At 29.1% G+C, this 16,622-nt stretch overlaps 1 protein-coding gene across 1 annotated transcript; it reads right to left on the bottom strand.

Annotated features, from left to right (window-relative positions):
* Positions 1-166: 166 nt before the first annotated feature.
* On the bottom strand, positions 167-838 carry LOC114192818 (auxin-induced protein 15A-like). The gene has a single exon (XM_028082638.2). The coding sequence runs from the start codon at positions 768-770 to the stop codon at positions 396-398; it is 375 nt and encodes a 124-aa protein (XP_027938439.2). The 5' UTR covers positions 771-838; the 3' UTR covers positions 167-395.
* Positions 839-16,622: the final 15,784 nt, after the last annotated feature.

Here is a 16,622-nt window from a genome sequence, read left to right as displayed (position 1 = left end):
TCAAGTACGTGCAAAAAAAGTCTTAGTTTCGAGAAAGTAAGGTCAAATTTGATAACTGCAAAGACATTGTTGGATATTTCCAAGAACCTGTCATAACTTTTGTTTCTGAATTGTGAGAATGATCGAGCTTTAGCTACTCAACTTATCCATTTTTTCTGCTATGAAGAAAGTACAAGGAGAAATCTTGGATAAATACAAATAACTCACATAGCATATACGGAAATCATTGGAGAATAACTTGTGAAATCATCTGTGAAGATAAATAACATGGTTGTGGTTATTGAGAACTAATAGTGAAGGTGAGCAAATGCAGGAAATGAAAGAGTTAACACTTGTTCCCCGTAAACTGCTACAAGCACATCAATATATAAATACTATACTTAATGAAAATGCATTTAGTTGCTGCTGCTGCTGCTCCCTCTGCCATGATGATTGTCCTGAAGTAAGGGCACAGAGTCCTTGAAATGGAGCTTCTTGAGGGGCACATGGGGAGAGGATGATCCCTCTCGAAGGGCCTGAATAATATCTTGGAAAAGGTACTCATCACAAGGTATAGCAAGAGGACCACTCTTGTTGAAGCCATAACCTTCATATTGGTCTAAAAGTTTTTGAAGCAAGGGATGGTTAAGGTAATCAGCCCTTATCACAAACCTTCTCTTTGCTTCTTCTCCCACCATCACCGCCAAGTGCCCCGGCGGCACGTCCCTCGGCGGCGGCTTCTTCCCACTGCCACCACCACTGGCACTCTTCAGCCACATGCAAGAAGCCATGTTCAATTTTTTGATCTTGTGGTTTCGATGAGGTTTTTTGACTATGTAATGTTATGATATTATGTTATATTTATGTATATATATGTGTGGTGCGTTGTGGTGCAAGAGTCTTACTTTCCATGTTGTGAAGAAAGTGAGACACAGTGTGTGCTTTGGAAAACGACTGAAGGAAACTCCGAAGTGTGTTGACAAAGGTTTGGTATGGCAGTTTGGTGTTGTCCTTGTCTCAGTTCCGCATTAACGTTTTTGTTTTTCTGTTATTTATTTATTGTGATGCCTCGAAGGTGTTATGGATAAAAAAAAAAAAGAGGAGGATTTGGTTGCCTTTAATGGTGTCTGTGTGCAAAACTGCATGCTTAGTGCTATTACCACATTTCCTTTCCTATCACATAAACAACCTCAAAGGCTGAACTTTTGCTATTTAACATTTATTCAGGAGTAAATATGAAAAGTCTTTTATGTTAATAAAATATTGTATTAATATAGTTTTAAATATGATGTTAAAGATTAGATGAAATGAAGTTTGATATTTGGTGCAGTGATGCCACCAATGCTGCATGTTTTTTATCAGTGATGTCAGAGATAGACATATGTGTGATTATGTTATCATCAAGTGAAAAATTATTCTTTATTTTTATCTTCAGTTTTTGTTCTCATTTTATGAAATTTGTGTTTCGTGTATGTTCAGGTTTATACTCAACGATTTGGAATTTTTATTTCATACCTATTTTAGTCTGCAATGAGTATTTCATCTCCAATTTTAAATATTAATTAAACAGTTTTATTATTAAAAAGTAAAAATTACAATGATAATTAATAAATAAAACATGATATTATGTTAGGGTCAACTTTTTTACTCAAAATTATAATAATAGTCGAAGTGTCACGATTCAAGCACTTTGTTTTTCTCTAATAATTACAATTTCTTTTAGTAAATCATTGGGCAATTAATTATAATAAGGTAAATTTTATTATGTACAAACAAAAGTGCCAAACTTTTGGGATTACCATATTGAAATTGATGTGATTAATACAATATAACATGATTCATCACATTGTGCAGGAAATTGAAGCATAAAAATGGTTTAATGTTCTGCAATGTACGTTAGTTTTTATATAAAAAGCAAAAATTAGAAATAGAAAATCACGTGCAGGAAACTCTGCAACTATGAAATAGGGATTAGAAAAGTGGCCCTGATTAGTGGCAACCCTCAGCCATGGATGTTGGGACCAATCTACATGTGGATATTTATGAACTTTCTTCACTTTTAGGTTTAGGGATGAAGATTAGATACATACCAGAAAATGTGCATATTTCTTTGTTATTTAAGAGGAAATTTCAGTGATAGTGGTTACCAATAGCTTTTTTCCATTTTGATGATTAATAATAAGCACAATTAATTAGGAGGGATCAAGAAAAACACTCAGGTATATATGGTACCCCCAAGCACTTTCCATATATGTGTTTTCATTTTCTCCTCCTAATTTTTGTTTGGTTTTGTTGGAACTCTCCAAAAATTTTATTATCTGTTTTGAAATGATTATACATTGAAAATTTTCATAACAAACATAAATTTATTCTAATCTTAAATATATTCAGATAACATTAATCATCATATTTAAAATATTATCTGCTTTGAAGTTTATAAAGATTTTTTACGGTTTTATCTTCTAAAAATCTCTCAAATAATTAATGAAAAAATATATTTAAATTATTTTTAATTTTGATTCTTAAACCAAACAAGACTATTAGTAATAACTAATTTAATATGAAACTAGGGATGAAGTTTTGATTTTCTCATATCTTGGTAAAATTTTAGAAATGAAAAAATAAGATAATTTTTTTCTTTAGTAGTATTTTACCCTTCTTAACCGGAACAATAAATGCCATTGATAAAAACTTTTGTTAGCTTAATCTTTTTAAACTGCATCATTTTAGGAAGGATTTTATGTTATAATTTATGTATTTGTAGGTAATAAATGATTTTTTTTCTCATAAAAAATATAATTTTGTGAACATGAAAATGACAAATAACTTTTTGCTGCCTTAGTGTCAAATTTGGGATAGCTATAGCTTTCTTATTCACGTGGAATTTGCATTCATTCTTTGTTTTATTAATCTCATTTAATTTACATTTATTACTATACCAGAACACCATAATGTAACTTGCTACAAACATGACCATATCCTAACTTGTCCACTAAAGCTGAAATATCTTAATTATAATCTAACTCTTTGGTCCACTCTTCTGATTAAATCTTTTAAACTAACTTCTTGGTCCACTAATGCTGAATAGCTAGACCGTGCATTCAGTTCACATTAGACCTAATAGATATCACATTAACATGTACATTTTATATATAAATACTTGCTTTTATACCATAAATAGTTTTAATATATAATTATATTAATCATATATAAAATAAATGCATTATAAATTATATTTTTATTTATAATTTATAATGTATATTATAATTTTAAAAATAAAAATAAATTGAGAAAGATACAATATTAAAAATATTATCGTATTTATATCGAAACATGCATTAATCATCAATGCAATATCACTTGAGTGAGATCTTATTGCTTCACTAATATGTCTTAAGAGGATAAAAAATGTAATTGTCTTTGTCCCCACTTAAATGACAGATCTATCTCTTGATCAATGTAACTTAGACTTGAATGTTCATATAGGGTTTAAGCGATATTTGTTCTAGAGAAAAAATAATCAACACTAGCTCTCCCTTGATGATACGATTCTTCCTATTTGTCAAGATTTTGAATTAAGACATGTAGAACAATTGTAAATTTTAGAACTGAAACAAAGAAACAATATTAAGTAAAATAAATATGATCAAAATTTGGACACAACAAATAAGGATAAGAAAAGAAGAGAAATTGTGAAACTTAGCAAGAATCAAAATTGTTTAAAATTAACTTATTTGGTTCTACAAACAATCAAAACTTAATTTCATATGCAAAGAATCATAATTATATGATTATGAAAAGGAGAAAAAAACATATGTACAAATTGAGGAGGATGACATACTTCAAGGATGGAAGATGTGTCTAAGAGGTTACACACACAAAGGGAAAAAATTCCTTTGATAAATATGTTTGAATTCTACAAAAAGAACCCAAGAGAAAGTAACACTAAAAAATTAAGTTTTATTTTTTTTTAGTGAAAATTTGTCTTTCGTTGCCTTGTTTAGGCACTACATACAACCCTTTGTTATTCACGAAGTTTACAAGATAAATAACTCAAATAACCATCAATAGTTGGCAAAAGGTAACCTCTGCAAAAAACTAATTAATAATTAGCAAAGTTCTCCAAAAAATATATTAATAGTTGAATTAGACGAGCCCCGATAACGAGTAAAGTTTTGATGATAACAAAACACTTTACAAAACGATTAAATCTCTTATTAGAAGTAAAGTTGTATTAGACGACTAAGAGAGAACGTCTAACATATGTAATGAGGTTAAAAAATTGATCAATATGATTTGAAGATAAAAATATGTGATATGTATTGTTATTTACATATTCTTAAAATGATTAATATTCTTACAAAGGTGTATCAATGAAAGCAAGAAGTTTGGTTTATGCAAAGGCCAAGTCTTAACATTAGATGAGTCTAAGGATCAAGTCCAGGTATTAAACGAGTTCAGCAAATAGTAATCACTAGGTTTAAAGCATTATAAGACCCTAGTCTTTAGATAACCTAAGTTAGTGTGTTAGATGATTAAGGTATTAGATGACCAATGGGTTAGATGATCATAAGTCATTAGACAACCAAGGTATCAGACGACCTTAACAGTTGAAACCTTTATAATGCACTTTGATGGTATGATATATGTTTTGATCTATTAGTATTCATGTGGATTGATATACTAATCTAAATGTTTGAAATAGATATTAGATTATATGAATTGTAATGTTCAAGAAAATTTGTCTTATGATAATTGCACACTAAAAGAAGAAAATTTTCAAAATCAAACGATCAAATAACATAAGCATTAAGGGAATATATGTGATTGATGAATGAATTGTTTGATGGATTGAAGAGTATTATTGCTCTAACGATTAAAATACAGAATCAAGTTGCATAAAGTTTCCTTAAAAGGACAAATTGTGAAACCAAAGAGAGCATAAATTAAATAAAGTTCAAGCTCAATGATAAAAGGAAAGAAGATTTCCTGAAAAGCACCAATTAATTCAAAATTCAAGTCTTGAAGAATGACATTGAAGATTTAAACTAAAAATCAAATTGAAGAAATTGATCAAGTCATTTCATATCAAGAAGATTGCAATGAAGAGTTGCAAATCAAAGTCTCAATGGCTACCTAAAACAACATTTATATAATGGATGTTAAGTCATACAAGAAAGACACAAACAAAAAGAAAAAGAGAAAAGTTATGAGAAATTGTCATATCACTTGTACTTAGAGAAATTAGGTTGAGAGCTTGAATATCATAATATTCTTTAATGAGTGAAGTTGTATCTTGTAAGTGTGATTATAACTCTTCCACATGAGAGATCATTTGATTGTTCATTGTAATTGAGAGTTCTAGAAATCATGGAAAGATTGAGAATGATACCTAGAGATGTTGATATTCGGTGTAGCCTAGATAAGTTTGTATTTGTGTACCTAGAGAGGTTGAAACTCGTATAACCTAGAGAGGGAGAAACTTGTTACTGATCAAAGGTATTGATTAGAAGAATTTCTTATGCATGTTGCTTAAGAGACTGGACGTAGTCTCAAGTAGAGGTGAACTAGTATAAATTTGTTGCTTGCATTTTCTCTATCATTACACTTTTAATTTAATTGGTAAATTTGTTTACAATTGTATATTTATGCGTGTAGTTGTTGAATTTGTTTTCAGGCTCTATTCATGCCCACCCCTACCCCCTCTCCTCTAGAGCCACACCAGTTAGCCACATTTTTCAATACACTTGTAATAATCCAATTTATATTTGAAATTCAACCAAATAATTCAAAGATGTTGAATACCCTTTTAGAAAACGTAATATGTTCTTAAGTTGAATATGATAAGTTATCCTCCCATTAAGGTCGAACAACCTCTTCTTCAATCATGAGGCAATTGATTAATGTGACCTTTAATAATTCAAGACTTATTTCAGTAAGTCTCAACAATTTTTGTAAGACTTCCTTGGCTTGTCATGTTCTTGCTCTTATTGTAAGTCCACTAAGACTAGGGATGACAACGGATCGAGCATAAATAGTGTTTACCCGTAACAAAAAAAGTCACCCGCTACCTACCTGTTTACTTGTCAGGTATCCATTAAAAAACACCCGTGAGTTTTAAGATATTCGCGGTACCCATGGATACCCGCAAATATTTAAAAAAGTATATTTTATAATTTTTTAAAATAAAATTTAAATAAAAACACAAAAGAAAATATAAATTAAATTAAATTTTAATTTAATTTAATCTAATTAAATTTAACTTAATAAAACATAAATTTAATTTAATTTTAACTTTTTGTGGGTAACGGGTATTCTCAAGTATGAATAGTATGTTGCCCGCACTCGGTCTATTTATAAATGGGTATTAAAATACTCACTACCCGTTATCTGCGGGTATCAACTATCCGTCGCCGATTTTATCCACAGATACCTAGAGGCATAGGTATTTTTGTCATCCCCAACCAAGACCTTTAAGTGCTTCAAACTCCTTTCTCTTGGTCGTGTCCTCATCGTGTCACCATCTGTCACCTAAGCGGTTTTTGAATTCTCAACAACAACAAATAAGAACATTATTGAAAGGAAACACTTTATTATCACTAGAGGGTTTTATACACAAAGAGTCTAACACGATAATATCCGCAAAAATTAAATAAATATATATTTAATAAATGTGAGAAAACGAATCGATAAATTAACTAATGCGAAAAATTATAACAAATGTGTGACAGTAACTTAAGTGGTTGAATGTGTTGAGTTGCGTAAAAAACTTGGGTTTGAGTTATGCCGTAATGTTTTAATTATTTAATTTTGTGTGCATAAAATATGATAAAACATCTAATGGCTTATTAATTGTACATGTACTTAGAAATTGTGCGGTTGGATGGTTTAAATTTTTCTTTTTAATGAATTGTGTGCTTGGAATTTTTCTTTAATGAATTTTTCTTTTTAAGAAAAAGATATCAGTAATACAGACAGGATCTGACACTGATTTATTATTTATAAGAGTAAAATTCACTGCTATGGAATATTATTTGATAGTCATACATTTATTCAAATATGTATCATTTACAAGAAAAAACGTACGAGGTTTAATTATTTTTTAGCATTGACTATTATTACTTAAACTTAATAGAAATTGAAAGAAGATACGATAGAGCTGCAAAAATCATTACTTTAATCAATTTTAAATAATAAAAATCACGTTAAATATATTTTTAGAGTTTCATTCTTTTTGTATCTATATTATTAAAAGTTTTCATTTTTTATTGCGAATTTTATAAAAACAAAAATGGTTTCTTTACTAATGTTTTATGAATTTTGTAAAGCTATATAAATATCTATGAAAACAAATTCATGAAATATGTGAAATTACCAGCTAAAGTTGCAATGTACCATAAAAAGAAGAACTAAAGTCACAGTCACAAATGTTGGTCACAGGCTTGGCACCAGTATTGTCCAAAAATATTTTATTTTCTAATGTTTAAACTTATTAAACAAAGTATAGATTCACAGTTTATTTAATTATTTTTCTAACTATTAAATTTGTATAATTTCTAATAACTTCTTAAGAAAATATTGTGTTAAACGATTATGTTTTTAAAGGAAAAATTGGAAATAAATGGAGAACTTCGTCTTTTTTTTTTTTATAAGAGTGGGAATTGTACAAGTAATATGGTGAGAGCCTACCCAAATGGTTTTTTTTAAGAAAAAAAAAATAAATTTACTTTTTAGAAAGCCTTTTTAGTTAAAAATGTAAAACTAAGACTTAAAAATGCGTGTTAGACCTTATTTACTTAGACTGTGTTCTTTTGCCTTCATTTACTATTTAAAAAGATTATCAGGCGCTCATTTGCGATGTAAGATATGTTCTTATTGACCAATTTGGAAACTATGCAAAGCGCGGAATTAGGAGATTAATGCTATCAGGGGATCCCCCGGGTTGAAGAGATTTGAGAGTGGACAAGATTATTTTACCCAAATAACCTTGTTTTATATTCATATTATCATACATGAAATGCTCCGACCACCATGTACATAATGATTTTGGAAAATCAAATTTGTTTTCCTGAACAGATTCTGTTGGTTGAAAGGAGATTTAATCGATTCTGTTGTGGTTGAAATCGATTCCAATAGTTTTATCTTTTTCATTTTTAGTGTTTAAAATTAAAATATTGAATTTTTTATGTCAAATATATTTTATTTTTTTAATTTTGATTATTTTTTTAACTTTATTATTAAAAAATAAATTTATTAAAATATTTCTAACTCATTTAAATATCACTTTATATTAATTTTATCATCAAGGATAATTTGATAATCTTATATTTTAATTTATTAAATCTTTTTTTAATATATCACATCAATCAAATTTTTTATCAACTTTCACAAATTTTACTCTATCATCACCTCCAAATTCCTTAAAAAAAACAATAAAAATATCACCCTCAAATCTAATCAAATTCATCTTATTCTTCTCGCTCAAATCCTTCTTTTAAAGAGAACGCGGCCTTAAATAATGTCTATTCACATGACACTTATGCATGGGCCTAAATTATTATGCATATGGGTAATGTTTCTTAATAATTAATTATTGTTTAACATAATTTATTGATGATGTATTTTATAAGTAAACTTATTCGTTCTCGATATAGATTCTAGACGAACTCAAACATGTTTATTAAAACATTTTGATCGTGTATATAAGAAAAAATATATAATAAATTATATTAGTCTGTCGAGTAAGTGGCATGTTTCATTTTCAATAATAAGGAAAAAAATTATAGTGTTAGTATAAAATCTATGTTAATCTAGTTTAAACTATGTTAATAATTAACTTAATTCAACACGTACTTAATCTTTAGTATTTGTCAAATATGTTTATTATATCGGAATCACTTTAATACGTAATTAACCTTAAAAAGTTACTAAGTATATTAGTGGATTTTAATTTTACAAAAAAAAAATAATTAGTGATTAAATAAATTTTAAGTTTACAAAGAAAAAATGAAAGGTTCACGTTAATCATGTATTAACGTTAATTGTTTTCTAATAGACATACTTACTGATTACTAAAAACCAAATACATATTCAATTACTTTAATTATTAATACAATTTAAACAAAATGATCAAATATAAACAATTTTACTAAAGATATAATATTTTATGTTAAACTAAAAATTAAATATATCAACTTTTGTTGTCCTAAGTGATCATTTACTTTAAATTAATAGATAAATAAATTACACATGAACTTATTAACAAAGATTAAGTATTTGTTAGTCAATTTTGATATAAAATTAAAATTCGTTTCTGTAAAAACTTTTAATATATTTTAACCTTTAAATTTAAAAAATAAATAAATATAATTTTTTTAATTTAATTACATTAAATATTTTTAATATATTATATAAATTTTCCTATTAAAATAAGAAGATGTTATAAATAATGTCAGTTAATATAAAATATGTTTGACACATTAAAAAAAAGTCAAGACTTTAATTAAATATTTTTTAAATTTAAGAATTAAAACATGTAAAGTTTTATATTTAAATTTAAGAATTAAAAATATATTTAATTGTATTAATAATTACATTAATCTCACACGTATCTTTTATGTGAGTAGAATGTTGTTAGAATAAAAGTTGTTGGTCCATTTTCCAATGAGATAAAGCGATTGAAAGAAAGATTCCGTAGTGGCAGTGCATGCGTTTGGAGCGCCAATTTCGGCTTCTATCTCTGATGTTTTGCTTTTTTGCAGTGATTAAAACAGAGAAAAGCTGAAACATAAGCATCACTTTTTGAAGCATTATCACATGCACACCTCCATCAAACATTTTCTTTTTCACCTTCCAATGTCTCATTACTCACCCTACCTATTACTTATATTACACTGCATAACACATTCAAATACAGATCAACATCTTAATTTACAGCTTCATCCTCCTTCCTGCTCTCAAAAAATTCCTATCTGATTCAATTCAAAAAATCCGAAATAAATTTGAGCATACAATCAAGTTTGATTAGATAATTCTTTTGATTCTTTTAAATTTTATTTTTAATATGATACCATTTTGTTACGATCAGTACTAAGTTATATAAAATTAGAGTTCATTATAATTATTATTATTAAAATTATACGTGTAGTTTCTTTTAATTAATTTTTTTACTATATTCATGTTATTTATTTACTCAGAAGAAAAATAATTTTTTTTATTAAAAAAGTAATTTAGTATAAATCAGCAATCCGTAAAACTCAACCAATCTATGACCAGAATCCAATTAATCTAATAAATTAAATGATTGAATATAAATTTTAAAATATTAAATTCGAATTATACTGGATTAGTCAGATTAAATCTGAATCCAATCCAACCTGACCAATGTTCACTTCTACTTCATACACATCTACCACACACCTACAAAAAACTTAAGGTTCATGCATGTAAAGTCAATGTTTTAAGCCTCCAAGATCTTATCCTAGAGAAAAACATTGGGTAGAAATTTATTTTTGAGATGTCCAAAATGACAAAGTATATATGCCATGTATGTCTCTCAAAGTATAGGATAGAAGTCCAATTGAGTCTAGTATAAGGTCAAGCTGAAATTCATTAAAAACAACTTAATTTGTGCATAATATCCATTATGAACAAATATGGCGCAAAATTTTTAAAAGTATCTCAAAAATGTCAAATTAATCCATTAGATAAATAATCTAATAGATTAGAAGGCTAATCTATTATGCTAATAATAGAATTGATTAAATGTATCAAAATAGGACTTTGATTATTAAAAATTGGTTTCTCTGACTTCACAAGGTGTGTAACTCATTCTGGAAAAGATTATGTGAAAGCTTTCTTGGAGTACAGTGAAGGAAACAATTGGATTTTCTCAAGATTCTTCTATATTAGAGTGAATCAAATGGATCTTGGCTTAGCAAGTTGGTGTGAGATCTGATTGAAGAGATGTATTCAATCTGGTTATTATTGTTAAATTTCATATTTGTTATATGAAAATCACTAAGTTTGTGATTGTGCTACTACAAGTGTGTGTAGCCTTGCATAAGAATTTTTCTTGATTATAGTTAAGATTGACTAGGTGTTCTGTCAATCATTAAATTATTTTGAGACATACTAAAAAAAAATTCTAGCTAAGTTTACTAAGGTAAATTAGATGTAGATTCTAAGGAATCAAACCAATATAAAAATCCTTGTATTTGTGTATTTTATCTTTCCTTCACCTTACTTTGTTATGGCATAAACAATTCAACATTTGAGCATCCTATTACATTGTGTTAACAAGTTTTCTTTTAAAAAAACTGGTTTTAAAAATATCAAATCAAGCTAAATTGCCAATTCCTCCTTCCCTCCCCTTTTGGTTTGAGAAGATTTATCATATCATTTTAACACAAGGAAAATATGTGAAAAAAATAGTATTAATATAAAATTATTTTGAAAATAACATTTAATTAAATTATGAATAATTATTAATTTATTAAATTTTATTTAAACCGTTAGACCTTGGCTTCTAAGTCGAAGGATGTGGGATTATTAGGCTCGGTAGGAACATAAGCCCCCCATTCCACGGTGGGCGCCAATGTTCTGATATCAAGCTTGATGATAGAATCAATGTTAATCACCATACTCTAAGGTATTTAAATCGCCTTAGACCTCGACCTCTAAGCAATGTGGGACTATTAGGCGTGATAGGAACATAAGCCCCCACCCCACGGTGGGTGCCAATGTTCCCATCTCAAGTTTGATGATAGAATCGTCGTTAATCACTATACATCTAAGGTATTATTCGCTTTGGAGCTTGTGCTCCATCACGATTTTGTTCTTAAAAGGCACCTTGGGAGGTGGAAAGAGGAAGGAGTATTTAAACCGCCTTAGGCCTCGACTTTAAAGTAATGTGAAACTATTGGGCGTGGTAGGAACATATGCCCCCCAATCAAGGTCTATGGGGAATGACGGATCATCCCCAATGAAGTGGTCTTAAAGGACTAATGGTTCCATTATCGGTCCATGGTGGACGCCAATGTTCCGATCTCAACTCTGGTGATAAAATTATTGTCAATCACCATACATCTGAAGTATTGTTCGCTTTGGAGCGTGGACTTCGTCATGGTTTTGTCCTTAAAAGATGCCTTTGATGGTGGAAAGAGGAAGAGGTATTTAAATCGCTTAGACATCGGCTTCTAAGCGATGTGAAATTATTGGGCGTAGTAGGAACACTAAACATTTTTCAAACATTTGTTGGTGGGACAATGAAAAAATGAAGGAAAAGAGAAGAAGTAAAGTTTTTTGGATTAAGAAAAAGAGATGAGAAATGAATGAAAAGATTATAGTTATAAAAAACCTAGCAAACTTGATTCATTGTTTGGGATAACATAATTCCTTATATAAAATTCTAACTCAACCTAGCCAACAACCCCTACAAAAAAAATTAACATTACTAGTGGATATTTACCGACAGAGTAAAAGCCTTCGAAAATTTGTTGTTATCGACGGATTTACCAGCGGATATAATTGTTGAATTTACCGACGGATGTATTCATTGGTAATTCGGTGAGACCAATTATCCATTAGTAATGTCATCAGTAAGTTGTATGACCTTTACCCGATAAGCTGTAAAAACCTTATCTCTTAAGTAATTCATATATTGTGATATAACTTGGAACTTTTAAATTTTTTGCTTAAAAAGTAACACCATATTTTGTTTTACAAGCACATGAGCTTTGACGACATGTGCATAGGTATTTCAACAAACTCAACTCCACAAGGGATCTAGTGAGTTTGTTGATGAAAGATCTTGGAGGACACATGTAAGCAAACATTTTCATGTGTTTCCCATAAAAGTATATTTTTTACCATATTTAACTAATACGTTCTTTACTTAACATGAAGAATTTGAAATTAGAATTTCACAGGTCAGATCTAAGCAAGGCTCTTCTCTTGGTCCATCAAATCCCAATGTTGATCCTACAACAGAAGACACGGTTAGGACTTAGTGTTTGGTTGAGGTTGTTGGTGGAAATAATAAAGGAAGAATATATAGGGCAGCACAACTTGCTGCAAACACAGGTGGAAGCGGTAACCTCAAGCACTAACCATTTTCTTCCACTTCCAATGTTGAGGACGTTACGTACCTCAGACAAAGACTAGAAGCTCTTGATCAAGCTTATGAGGAATTGAAAGGTCAATTTCAATCATTACACAATCTAGTATTGACATTGTTGCCTCCTGACCACCAAGCCCTTCAACAACCTCAGTCCAACTTAACATAGTCCCAACAGCAACCCTCACAGTCCAGCCCAGTTCAGCCTACAGTAGTCCAACCCAGCCCAACCCAACCTAATCCATTACCAGAGCCACCACAAACTCTGGGAGAGGAATCTAATTTTGATGACTATGTAGACTATTAGGACCATATATCAGAGTTATTAAAGACTAGCTTTTAGTTTGATTGAATAATAAGAATTTGATATTACTTCACTTTAAGTTTACATACATATTATGTTTAATTAATATTGTGATATATGTTTACTTTTAATGTTGGAGTTGAATTGGATATATATTTGTTTAGAATGGATCAAATTTTATTATTGGTAGGTCTGTTTCTGAATATTTATGGTTTGCAGGTTTGGTTTGTTGTGTGTGGTAAGCAAACATGCAAAACAGACTTTACAGTCTGCTCACTATTTACCAACGACATTACCAATAGATATATCTGTTGGTAATAGTCTTAGTCACTTTACCGACGAATATTTCGTCTATTGGTAATTACCGATGGACGAAAGATCTGTCGGTAAATTTTACAGACAAGCTGTTTACCGATAAAATTTTGGTCGTTAAAAATCCGTTAGAAATTATTATTTACCGACGAATATCATCATTTATAGATGGAAATTGTCATTGGTAATACACGATTTTTTTACAGTGAACTATATCTCGTAAGAGTTAGTTTTTAACTTTTGAATTTATTTTCATTCCAAACACAATATTTTTTGTTCTTTAAAATAATTACAATATTTTTCTTGTTTTGTATACTAGATTGTAGTTGCATGAAAACTTTATAACAATAAAACAATTAATAAATCAGGAGGTAAGACATCATTTATCAGAATAAAAATATAATGTGTTTTAATATGGTAAGACAAATTGAAATGTGATGTACATAAGATATAACCATTAGATATGACATCATGCTAGATTCATGATTTGTTAATGGGTGCATCCTCTGTAGGCATATACGAGATTTTATGATAAAATACATGTCTTAATCTAAATATCATATCTAAGACACTCATGTATCGATAATAACAAAATAACATGTTTTCATGTGTCTAATAATTTCATAAGTGTGAAACAAGTATTATGAAGTGTAATATACTTTGTTGAAGTAGCTTAGTTGAAGACTTTGAAGACTGGATAAAGCACTAGATACATATCATTACCAAATGAAGTCTTTATAGAAAACAGGTGACATATACAAGAATGGAAGGTTGAACTTTGTATTTAATATTTTTCAAAAAATTTAGAAAATTTTTTATCTAATAAACATAAACAAATGAAGTTTATGCTTGACAGACACACTATCAAGCAAATTTTCTAAAGAATAGTGTTTGATGAAGAATTGTTTGTGATGGCGGTGCACTTAGATATATTTGCTAATTGAAAAAAAAAAGTTAAAGAGATTTTTAGATTCAAGACACATTACTATTTCTTGATAGTTACTTAGATATATTTGAGATATGATTACTTTTATTGCTTTCCAGATAACTTATGAAGTGTTTAATCATAAGTTCATTTATTTTATGGTATTTTACCACTCGCTAAGTTAGTCTTACATATTTCAAATGTATAGGTTCAAAAGTAAATTATACAATGTGACATGGAGTGTCTTTTGAGTTTTGTACAACTAGTTAGTTGCTTAGTTATCCTTTCATAAATATATTTTTAGTATTTTTCTTCCTTATGTAAATTCATATGTATAGTTATGTATATTATCTTTTAGATGTTATATATCGTTGACTTGGAACATCAATGTATAACAAATATTATCTTACGTAAATATTCCTTTATATAAATTTTATTATCCAAATATTATTATTTATATTATACCCAAATCTTCTCTAGGGTGTTATACATGTCTATCTGCATAACATCAAAAACTCTCATTATTAAGTCCAGTTTTCAATAATAAACATAGTGTTGGGTGTGAGGACCAAATTGCAAATGATACTTGGAAGGAATTTTTCTCTAATATTAGCCGTGACAAAGTTATGAATAGAAGTTTCATTCCTAAAAATCTCTCCATTTCTCTTTCTCAAAATGCACAATTGACCCTAACTCAAAATGTTGAAAGAATATGATGATTGTTGGGTTGTTGAACTAGATGATGTTATTTATTTTGTATTATATCTTTAATCACTATTGTGAATAAATATATGTTGAATTATATTGTATGGTATAGTAAAATTAGAGAATTTAAACAATTTGATCAACACAACTTTGTTTAAAAGTAAATTGATGTCAAAATTAACTTAAATTTAAGTTTAAGATAATTATATGGTTTGAATGATGAGTTTAAGTGTAACATCCCAGTTTTAGCAGCTTAAAACTAATAAAATAGGATGTTCCACCTTAGTGTTCAAAACAGATAAACAAATGTATAAAGTATATTAATACAGTCTTATAAATGATCAGACTATATAAATATATCAATTATACAAACCAAACATTTCTAACTTTAAACACAAGCTAACCACTTACAATAGCTTCCCACAGAGACCTCCTTCCGACCTAAAAGATGGCTCCTCAACATACAGAGGTGCCTCTGAAACTGTAACCACCACTGCTCCCACCGAATAGGTGATCATCGCAAAAGGAAAACATGCAACACAAGACAGAAACACAGAAGAAGGGTAAGCTAATGACTTTTAAAGAATTTTCTCAAAGATATAATATTGATATATATATATATATATATATATATATATATATATATATATATATATATATATATATATATATATATATATATATATATATATATATATATATATATATATATAACAACTACAAACAAACAGATATTCACATACATATATTTATAGACTACAACTCAACTAATCTGGATACATGCATTGAGGTCGGATCCAGTCAGTTATGCACTTGTAGTGGCATCTCATGCTCTGAAGAGCGACATATTAAGAGTGAAAACTCTACCACATACAAGGTCAGTCTGTTAACACCTATGGTCAAGGAAAAACCCCTAGGCTAGGACCTCCTGCTCCTCTCACCACATACCCCATTCCTCTCTACTTGTGAATTTGAATGGTTATTAAAGCGTCAGGATAACTGCCAAGACAATCCCTACCTCAATGCATACACTACCACAATCACTACTAATCCTCCTTGGGTTAGCATCAACCAATCTCAACTTAGTCTCATATCAACAATCTCATATCATATACTCATCATTCATAATAATTAGAAAGCTTCTATAACCACAAAAAAAAATATCATTCAAATCACTCAAGAATGCCAGTTTCAGGTCCATACTTACTCGTCCAGCTAGTAGCACTCACCCAACCACTAGTCCCAGGTCTGGAAATTCCTAACTTGGAAATTCGCCTAGC

The sequence above is a fragment of the Vigna unguiculata genome, chromosome 7, assembly GCF_037176805.1.
Source record: "Vigna unguiculata cultivar grain cowpea cultivar isolate G323 ecotype 2 chromosome 7, ASM3717680v1, whole genome shotgun sequence".
NCBI lineage: Eukaryota > Viridiplantae > Streptophyta > Magnoliopsida > Fabales > Fabaceae > Vigna > Vigna unguiculata.
The sequence above is the reverse complement of the archived record's forward strand: the minus strand, read 5'-3'. Positions and strand labels throughout refer to the sequence as shown.

Excerpts from the sequence above, each read along its gene's own strand:
- LOC114192818 (XM_028082638.2), bottom strand. The coding sequence starts at position 770 with ATGGCTTCTTGCATGTGGCTGAAGAGTGCCAGTGGTGGTGGCAGTGGG.